The sequence below is a fragment of the Lonchura striata genome, chromosome 10 (assembly GCF_046129695.1).
Source record: "Lonchura striata isolate bLonStr1 chromosome 10, bLonStr1.mat, whole genome shotgun sequence".
Classification (NCBI taxonomy): Eukaryota; Metazoa; Chordata; class Aves; order Passeriformes; family Estrildidae; genus Lonchura; species Lonchura striata.
Window position 1 is genome coordinate 26,596,961 of NC_134612.1, and position 10,554 is coordinate 26,607,514.

General features: G+C 57.4%; 1 protein-coding gene across 1 annotated transcript; it reads right to left on the bottom strand.

Annotated features, from left to right (window-relative positions):
* Window positions 1–5,409: 5,409 nt before the first annotated feature.
* On the bottom strand, window positions 5,410–8,729 carry P2RY1 (purinergic receptor P2Y1). Its single transcript, XM_021547506.2, has 2 exons — window positions 8,622–8,729; window positions 5,410–8,238 (listed from the first exon to the last, which is right to left on the bottom strand). Exon 2 carries the CDS (start codon window positions 8,168–8,170, stop codon window positions 7,079–7,081), a length of 1,092 nt encoding a protein of 363 aa, XP_021403181.1. The 5' UTR covers window positions 8,171–8,238; window positions 8,622–8,729; the 3' UTR covers window positions 5,410–7,078.
* Between the last annotated feature and the right edge of the window lie 1,825 nt (window positions 8,730–10,554).

Sequence of the window (10,554 nt, forward strand, 5' to 3'; positions counted from 1 at the left end):
CTTGGCTGTGGGGGAATGCCAAGAAGGGTAAGTGGTGTTTCCTGCACTTTAAATGAGCACATTTCTGATCATCACTCAGGGATGCAAGGGTGCTCCCGCAGGCAGGCAGCATTCCCTCGGGACCCTGGCAGTGGGTTTCCTGCTGAGAGGCTCTGCCTGGCTCTCCTTTGGGATCTCCAGCTGGCACGGGGGCTGCAGGACACAGGGCTGGTGGCTGTGGCAGCCGTGGGTCACCCCCGAGAGCACAGTGTGGGGCGTGTGCCCCGGGGGACATAACCACAGCTAGCACCCCACTGTCCTCTCGGAGCCTCACAGGCACTGCTGCTGCTGCTGGTGACACCCATGGGCACCCACAGCCAGCTGCCACGGAGCTGGGCAGCCCTGGGTGCTGCTGAGGCTGGCACAGACACAGCTCAGCCCCGGCTGTTCCTGCGGTGGTTTGGAGAACCCCAGAGGCTGGGTAACCCCTCAGGATGTGATGGTTTGGGTAATCCCCAGGGGTTGGGTACCCCTCAGGATGTGATGGTTTGGGTAACCCCACAGCCTGTGATGGTTTGGGTAACCCCCAGAGGCTGGGTAACCCCACAGCCTGTGATGGTTTGGGTAATCCCCAGGGGCTGGGTAACCCCTCAGAACGTGTCCCCAGTGCTCTCTGGGCCCTGCCCAGCTCCAGCCCTTCCCCAGCTCAGCTCCATCCCAGCTCCGTTCCCGGCAGCTCCCAGCGGAGCCAGGGCCCGGTGCTGCCAGCAGAAACCCGAGCTGCACACTCTGAAAACCCCAATTATTTAATTATTTACCTCTTCCACCCGCTGCTTCTTGCCACAGGCTGGGCTTTGCTGTAAATTCAAGTTTAGAAGCAAATATCCCCCAGGTCTTTGCGCTGCCTCACCCCCCCCCAGGGTCACAAAGTGCCTTTGCCCACCTGGGCCAGGGCTAAAGGAAGCCTTTGTCATTGGGCTCGATGGCCCTGGAGGCCTTTTGCAACATAAATGATTCCATGATTTTGTGGAACCAGAGATAAATGCACAGCCAGCTCAGATTCTGAATCTGGTGCTCAGACACAACCAGCCCGAGCAGGGCCCTGCCTTGGAGCATTTGAAGCTTTATGTGCTGGGGAAGATGAGGCTTCGGGCCTCAGCAGGTTTCGGAGTGGAAAGGAAATTTTGAAAAGGCATGGAACAGCATGATTTGTTGAAGATGGGATTCATTTACTGCTAAGAAAATATAATTTTAATGGAATAATTTTAATGGTGAACCATTTGCATGAAGGGCAAAGATAAATCAAGAAGAAGAAAATGAAGAGAAAAGTACGTAAATCTTAAATCAGGTGAAATCAGTGAAGTACCAATACATACCCACAGCCACCCCACAGGATGAGGAGGGAACAGAAGGAAACTGCTCGTGGTGTGCATCTGGGGCAGCTGCAGGCAGCCAGATGAGACGATGGCATGGAAACAGCCCAGCAAAAACCTGGAATGCCCAGTGGCAGGGCGGGCACGGCTAACAGAGGGCTCCACGCTGCAGTGGGGTTTGGAACGTTGGGTTTGAGCTGTTTGGGAGGAACAGCCCCTCATCCTGAGGGAAAGCGAGGCACAGCCATTGCCAGGGGGAAAAGGCACTTTCTGCAGGACACATCCAGCTCTCGTGTGTACAGGGAGAGGGGCTGGGAGCAGGTTCACGTCTGGCTGAATTCTGGGAGTGGGAGAAGGCTTGGAGTGGGTGGGAATGGGCAGCAAGCCAGCCTGCTGCCCCTGCAAGTGCCCAGGTGTGAGCCTGGTCGGTGCCTCCTGCGGGCACGCTGACCCCAGGCATCACAGTATGGAATGGATTGGGCTGGAACAGACCCTAAATGCCAGCCAGTGCCACCCCTGCCCTGGCAGGGACACCTCCACTGCCCCAGTGTCCAGCCTGGCCCTGGGCACTGCCAGGGATCCAGGGGCAGCCACAGCTGCTCCGGGCACCTGTGCCAGGCCTGCCACCCTGCCAGGGAACACTTTCTTCTCATATCTGATCTCTGTGTACCTGCCCTCAGCCTAAAGCCATTCCCCCCTGTTCTGCCTCCACACCTCCACATGCCTCCTTTGTCTTTGAAGGCTAAGCATCACTCATTATTCGCTTATTTTGATTCTCATTTAGTGCCTGCTTCCTCTCAAGGTTTTGAATTGCTACATATATTTTGCAAGCCTTTTATTACCTATTTTTAAAGACATATCACTGCCGGAAGAATCTCCTGGAAGCGTGAATTAACAACACAAAAGGCAGAAGGAGTGTTTCATAATGCTACTGGGGCGGCTCCAACACGAGTTGCTCGGTGCAGTGGGGCAGCACCAGCAACGCTGGGGCCGCGCTTTTGCTGCCGCTAAAAACAGTTGCAACTTCAAACCCAAATATATTTTTGTTAATTAAAATTATAGACAAATAAGAGGATTTTTTTGCTCTTCAATTAAAGCAGCTACATAATCTGAGCATAAATAAAAGGTAGCACTGTCCCTGCAGATGTTGCACTCAGCTTTCAGTTGTGTTTACAAAAGAATTGAACTTAACAATATTAAAATCACAGCACAAATAAGCATTTTCACATCTGCCCTTGGAACACACCATAATTCACAGCCACACACCCAGCAATAAGTCCTGTGCCTTCGGAGCATTTGAAATGGCTGTGCCAGGCAGCCGGGCTCCACACAGCCCCAGGAGTGCCCCGTGTCCCTCCTCAGCCACAGAGAGGAGCCAGGCCAGGGAAGGCTCCCGAGCCCTGCTGGGCTCCCACGGGCGCTGCCAGGGCTGGGGCTGGGGCCTCGCTGCCCAGCGTGGCTGGGGGCAGAGCAGAGGACGCTCCGCAGCCCTGGCACGGCTGGCAGCCGCCAGAGCAGCCCTGCAGCTCCCCAGCCCCGGGCACCGGGCTCCCCACGCCAGGGCTCCCTGCTGCCAAAGAGGGCCAGGTCTGCTCGGACCCTGCTCAGGAGCTCCTTCATCCTGTGGTACATCAGCCGGCTCAAAGGTGCACATGGACAGACTGACAGACAGCCAAGGGACAGACTGACAGCCAATGGACAGACTGACAGCCAGTGTACAGACTGACAGCCAAGGGACAGACTGACAGCAAATGGACAGACTGACAGCCAATGGACAGACTGACAGCCAAAGGACAGACTGACAGCAAATGGACAGACAGCCAGCCAAGGGACAGACTGACAACCGCCCACCTGTGGGTCATGAATAGGAAAGAACATCACCCCATGAGCTGCAGGAAGCAAACACAGCTCATGAATGGGAATTGGTGCTAGCGTGGATCTGGGAAGTGTTAAGCTCTAAATAACTGTTTACTTCAAACTTTGTGGTGTCTTAAGAGAATAATTTGTAGTTAGAAGATTCCCAAGCATGCCCAGGGGGAAAGGAGGTTACAGGCATGACCACAAAATCAGAACAGGTTTAATCTCATTTGCTAGTCCAAGATTGCGCAGCATGAGGGAAGGTGGAACTTCTAGTGGTCAGAGTAGAGAGATAATGAGCTGGATCTTGTCCCTAATAATCACAACCCATCGTTGCCAGCGATTATTAATTACCAGCCCAAAGGTCGGAGCCGCAGTTGCATTCTCCCCACATATTGGATGGATTGGAAATTCCAGGTGAGCGGCTCAGGGAAAGGCCTCCTCAGCTGCGCCCAGCCCTGAGGCTGGTGGATAATCACAGGGATCACCTTGGCCCCTGGCGCTGGTGGGCTGATGGCCTTCCATAACCACATCCCAGAAGGGCTCCGTTGGGGCCAGTCTCTGGCGGCTCCAGCCCTCACCCTGCCTGTGGATCTGCCGGGTGCCCATCCCAGGCTCTCCCAGGTGGGACACCAGCCCGCGGCTCTGGCGCGCTCCAGGTAAGGAGGAGGCGAGGGAGCAGACAGGACCCCGGTGGGATTTTGCCAGGGCTCCAAGCGCCCCGTGCCAAACGCAGCGAGGCTGGGAAAGCCAGCGGGAGCCCTGCGGGGGCAGCGAGGCTCAGGAGCAGCCCCAGCGCTGGCCGAGACAGCCGGGAGCGCCGCGGGCTCACAGAGCGGGCTGGCACCTGCGCCGGCGGAGCCGCGGGGCGCGGAAAGCGCGCCTGGGGCAGCTGCCAGCGCCGTGCCCGCCGCGGCTGGGGCCGCCGAGCCGGGCCGGGCCGAGCCGAGCCCAGCCGGGCCGGGCCGAGCCGAGCCGGGCCGGGCCGGGCCGAGCCGAGCCCAGCCGGGCCGGGCCGAGCCGGGCCGTGCCGAGCCGGGCCGGGCCGTGCCGAGCCGGGCCGGGCCGAGAGGAGCCGGGCCGGGCCGAGCCGAGCCGAGCCGAGCCGAGCCGAGCCGAGCCGAGCCCGGCCCCGCGGCACCAGCCAGCTCCTGCACCGCTCCCTCCGGCCGGGCCAGGCCCAGCGAGCCCCGCAGGGAGCTCGGGGCAGAATGGGGGCTCGGGGCCAGCCGCAAGGTCCCGCTCGCAGCGCGGCTCTCCTGGCCTGGCTGGACCGGCGCTGTCCCCACCTCTGTCCCCGGCTCTGTCCCGCTGTCCCCAGCGCTGTCCCCCGCTCTGTCCCGGCTCTGTCCCGCTGTCCCCGGCTCTGTCCCCAGCGCTGTCCCCGGCTCTGTCCCCAGCTCTGTCCCGCTGTCCCCAGCTCTGTCCCGCTGTCCCCGGCTCTGTCCCGCTGTCCCCAGCGCTGTCCCCGGCTCTGTCCCGCTGTCCCCAGCTCTGTCCCCAGCGCTGTCCCCAGCTCTGTCCCGCTGTCCCCGGCTCTGTCCCCCGCTCTGTCCCGGCTCTGTCCCGCTGTCCCCCGCTCTGTCCCGCTGTCCCCGGCTCTGTCCCCCGCTCTGTCCCGGCTCTGTCCCGCTGTCCCCTCGCAGTCGGCACCGACCGCGGCGCACACCCCGCGGAGGCTGCGCTGAGCCCGGCCTGGGGCTGCGCTCTGCTGGGGCTGCTCCGCACGGGCACCTCCGCTCGAACGGGAATTAGTGGAACACTTCGTTTTCTAACTGAACGCAACAAATTGACCACAAACGTTCGGAAAAGAACAAGATTTTTCAACACAGAGAAGCAGATTCAAAGAATATCCTATTTTTATGCTCCCTCTCCGTGTAATTCATCTGCCATTCCAAACAAGACGTGCCTCAGCTGAATGAAGCCTCAAATAATCACATAATAGGAGAAGTCATTTATTGTGAATCGGGCTCTTTCTGTGGTATATAAATAGTCGGTGCTGTTCCACAGGCTTTGTCAGTCAGGATTAATTAGCAATTGACCCTTGCTTGAGATTTTTTCACTAGTTCTACATTTTTCATAGGGCTAAATGAGCTCTCCACATTGCTTTAAGAGGCTTCCTAAGCTGGAGCTTCATTTACCTCTAGGCTATAAATCAGTAGTTTAATTTATCACTAGGTTACATATCAGCAGTGAATAGTCAGGGTGGAATTGAGTTTATTATAAAGGTGTGCTGTTAGAAGACACGGTATTACACTGATTGAAACATGCTCTTCAATTTTCCATTAATGCCCAATCCTGAATATGACCACAGAGAACCACACTTTACAAACTTTACATTTAGCATCCTAATAAATAAGTTCAATAAATAGGGACTCTGCAGAGGAAGCCGTACATACAAACAGAAGCTGCTTAACAATGTCATCAAAAAATAACTACAGCTACTCTCATTTGTAACCAATCACTGGAATTGATAAGTAAAATATAAATATTTTACTCTTATGATGCAGACCAGAGGAACAAAGATGTGTTAAAAATCACCCTTAGGATTACATCGCACTTAATTTTGTACACTAAATTCATTATTCAGAGCATGCTTTTATACTGCTTTTAGCACAAAATCTTTTCAAATACATTTATTAAAAACATGAGAAATGAGTGAGACTGCCCATGTAGAATTTAATCTGTGCCTGATCACTAGCTCTTGTGTTACACAATGTTGCAGTCTGGCTAATTTTGGATGAACTATTCCACATTTGGAGAAGATCTATAGTAAAGGGCCGGATTTAGTCTGTAGTATATTGCAACATCTTGTTAATACAGTAATTTATTTGTCAAAGTACAAAAAAAATTAATTCCCCCCAAGTATTGTTATATATATAATATATATATAATCCATTTGTATTATCCATTTAATAGTCACTGTTGTTGGGCCACGGCCCGTGTCACGTTCTGCAGGAGCAGGAGCTCCTGGCAGCCGAGGCAGGCACGTGGAGCACGTGTTCCCCGCCGGCCTCAAGGCTCAGCTGCTCCCTGCACGCCCATCTCGGGTTCCACGCGGTGCCAGCGCTCCCCGGCCTGCCAGGCCACGCCGGGCCCGTCCCCGCGGCGGGCACCGGGCACCGGGCACCGCCACCGGGCACCGGGCACCGCCACCGGGCACGGCCCGGAGCCGTGGCCCCGCTCTCCACGCCCGGCGCCGGTGCCAGGGAGCCCCGGGCACCCAAGGGGCCAGCCCTGCCATCAACACCATCGCAATCCCAAAGCACAACCATGCACACACCAGCAAAGCCTACCTCGAGTAAAACACCGGCACTGAAAGAGGACTGAACCAAAAATGCCACCAAACTATCAAGTAATTATCAGCACTAGAAGTAGATGAAAAAAAAAAAAACTGAAAATGGCAACTGCATCATGACTTTGATTTAAATCCTTGCGTACAACAGCGAGTGAGCAGAAAGCCTGGTCTATGGCTGAGCCTCAGAAGACAAGATACTGCTCTTATTTTTATTTCCTATTTTTAAAGACAGGCTGACTGAGAACATTTTCAAACGTGGGAGACTAAGTCATTAAACCAGATGCACTTGGATTGCTCTCCTCCTTTAGGGAATTTACTTCATTTTACTTTATCTGACAGAAGTCAGAAATAAATGAAACTACTGAAGGCAAGCTGAATTTTGACACATTATTTTCTATTAAAATTCTTCCACTGACTTAGTTAAGCTTTTCCTAAGACCAGAAAGTGAGGCTTTATCTAAAAAAGAATTTGAGACTGGTAGATTTCCCTCACACACTTGTAAGCCCTACAGTCTCCTACTGCCTCAAAGCGGAGGATTTTTTCGAACCGTTCCCAAATCTTCTGCATTCGTTCACAAACTGGTATCCCCGTTCTGTTTATACTCTGATAAAATATTGAGAGTCATGTCCTCGCTTTTGGACTGCACGTTGTGCTCGCTCCTTCTGGATGATTTCCTGGTGGCCCTGGAAAGGCGCCTTCGGAAGGTGTCACCTGCCAGGAAGTAAAGGATGGGGTCAACGCAGCTGTTGAGGCTGGCCAGGCCCCTCGTCACTTGGTAAGTGGCATAAACCTTATCGTTGAAGGCACACATATCTGGGGTTTGAAAATCCACCCTGGCCCTTAGATTTAAGGTCTTCATCACGTGGAAGGGAAGGTAAGACACTGCAAAAACCGTCAACACAATAATGACCAGGTAAATGGATTTTCTCCTGAGAGGAGTATTGTCCAAATCCTTGTAAATCAAAGCTTTCACGATGAGCCCATAGCAACCAAGAATCACTATGAAGGGGATGCAGAACATCAGCACGGTGGTGCACATGCTGTAAATGAAGTAACTTCTCAGGTAATCATCAGCCGTTGTGTCGTAGCACGTTGTGGTTTTATTTTTCCTTATCCCGGTTCCCGAGTAGAAGAGAATGGGAGAAATCGCGGCCACCACAAGGACCCAGACCAGGCTGCTGATGTACACCGCGTTCTTCTTCTTCAGCCTCCCCAGCGACTTCAGGGGGTGCACCACTCCCGTGTACCTGTGCACGCTTATGCAGGTCAGAAACAGGATGCTGCCGTACAGGTTCACGTGGAAGATGAACCTCTGCAGCTTGCACATGACATCTCCGAAGATCCAGTCTGTTTTGTTGAAGTAGTAAAAGATGAGGGCGGGCAGAGTCAAAACATACAAGAAATCGGCTAGTGCCAAGTTGAACATGTAAACCGAGATTCCACTCCAAGGCCTCATGTGGAAGACAAACATCCAGATAGCCACGCTGTTGCCCAAAAACCCAGTGATGAAGACCAGAATGTAGACGGTGGGCAGGTAATAGAACTGGAAGCCGGTTTTGGTCAGGGAGCACTTGGTGGTGACGTTTCCCGCAGACCAGCCGCCGCTGGATAACAGGTTGGGTTCAGTTCCGTTCAGAGCAGCAGAGAGAAGGACTTCGGTCATGATCCTTCCCCCAGAGTCACATAGGGCCGAGGCGAAGCAGCGAAGTCTCTACAGGCACAGAAACGCATCTGATAAAACAAGAGAGCAAAGGAAAGCTAGCTGCAAGGTGAGCCCTGCCCTGCTTTTCCTCGGAGGTTTCCAAGCGGCGGTACCGGGCCCCGCTCCGCTCCCCGCCCCGCTCCGGGGAGCCGCGCACGCCGCCGCCACCGCGTGCTGGCCCGGCCGGAGCGGGGACCGGGCCGGGGCGGCGGCGGGGCCGAGCGGGGGCGGCGGCAGCGGGGCCGGCAGCGGGGCCGGCAGCGGGGCCGAGCGGGAGCGGCCGATCCACCCGCGCCCCTCGGCGATCGCCGCCGCCCCCGCGCTGCCGCCCGGTCGCCTCCGCCCGCCCGGTCACCTCCGCCCCGGCCCGCCGCACCCCAGCCCGGCTGCAGGAGCGCCGGGGCCGCCCCACCTGCCTCCTCCTCCTCCTCCTCCTCCTCCTCCTCGTCGTCGTCGTCGTCGTCGTCTCAGCCCGCGCTCGCCGCTCCGCGCCGCCGGCAGCGCCCGCCCGCGGGGGGCGGCGCCCCGGCCGCGGCTGCCCCGGCGCCCATGGCCGGGCAGGGCCGGGGCGGCGGGACGGGCCCCGGGCGGCGGCAGCGCCGCGGAGCGCGGCCGCTCGGCGGGCACGGCGCCGGCCCCGCCGGACTGAGCCGGGCGGGACGAGGCGCGGCGCGGCCCCGCCGCTCCCGCCCCCCGCGCCGCCCCCGCCCGGGCGGTGCCGCCGCGCCCGCCGCGCCGCGGGGACCGGACGGCAGCGGCGCCGCCCCCGCCCCGGGGCACCCGCGCACCGGGCTCGGAGAGCAGCCGCGCCCGGGAGGAGCCGGCGGCGGAGCCCGCGCGGTGCGGAGGGCGCGGAGCCGGGCACGGCACCGCCGTGTGACGGTGGCACCGCCCGGGCGGGCGGGACGGCAGCGCCGGCCGGAGGCACGGTCCCCTGATCAGCCCGCACGGGGACGGGCCAGGGTCCCCTCATCAGCCCGCACGGGGACGGGCCACGGTCCCCTGATCAGCCCGCGCGGGGATGGGCCAGGGTCCCCTCATCAGCCCGCACGGGGATGGGCCAGGGTCCCCTCATCCCGCACGGGGATGGGCCAGGGTCCCCTGATCAGCCCGCACGGGGACGGGCCAGGGTCCCCTGATCAGCCCGCGCGGGGATGGGCCAGGGTCCCCTGATCAGCCCGCGCGGGGATGGGCCAGGGTCCCCTGATCAGCCCGCGCGGGGATGGGCCAGGGTCCCCTGATCAGCCCGCACGGGGATGGGCCAGGGTCCCCTGATCAGCCCGCACGGGGACGGGCCAGGGTCCCCTCATCAGCCCGCACGGGGATGGGCCAGGGTCCCCTGATCAGCCCGCACGGGGATGGGCCAGGGTCCCCTGATCAGCCCGCACGGGGATGGGCCAGGGTCCCCTCATCAGCCCGCACGGGGATGGGCCAGGGTCCCCTGATCAGCCCGCGCGGGGATGGGCCAGGGTCCCCTCACCCCGCACGGGGATGGGCCAGGGTCCCCTCACCCCGCACGGGGATGGGCCAGGGTCCCCTCACCCCGCACGGGGATGGGCCAGGGTCCCCTCCGCCCTCAGAGGGGTGCGGCAGGGTGGTGCTGCACCGAGGCTGAGACCTCTCTGTCGCACCTCTTTGCCACCGGGTGGGTGCCAAGGGCGCTGCTCCCGAGCTGCTGCCAGAGGCGGAACAGCCCTTCCCTGATTCTGCCTTCACTCAACCCTTTGAAATGTGCTCTGCAGACCAGTTTAAGTGACACGAACATGTTAATTGCTGTAAATGGAACAGCTGAGCAGAAATATGCTCTACTGACCTCTAATTAAGCGCTATACATTTGGCACTTGAGTCAGAATATGGTTATTATTTATTGTCTTGGCAAAACACAATCTGCTGGTTTCAGCCATTTCTTCCTCGTTCCCATTTTTGCTGTGTGTGGTGGGTGAGACATGAGCCAGTCAGAGCTGCTCTCAGCTCAAAGCTGTGTTCTAGACAGAGTGTTATTAGTCCTTCATGAATATGTATTCATTCCTCAAACTTTTGAGTCTGTTTAAATTATAAAACTTCTTTGCTGGAAAAGCTTAATTGGGAAATCAGCTGCATATTGTACCCCTGTGGGAATATGCAAGTGGCTGCAGATGGAGTCACCGGCCTGGCTTCCCTTTTGGGGCAACTTAAGCTACAACGTCAAAGCAACAGCTTCAGTTTTGTAAATACAATACCTGCCCTTCTTTTATGTTAGGGTTTTTTTCCCCCTTCTGTATTTATCCACTAGCAACTGCTTATTCAGTATTTTAAGATTCTTTTAAATTTTAATACCAAATGAATGTAAAGAAAAAGGAAAGCAA

What these genes read in the sequence shown, in the direction of transcription:
- P2RY1 (XM_021547506.2), bottom strand. Translation starts at nt 8,170, where the DNA reads ATGACCGAAGTCCTTCTCTCTGCTGCTCTGAACGGAACTGAACCCAAC.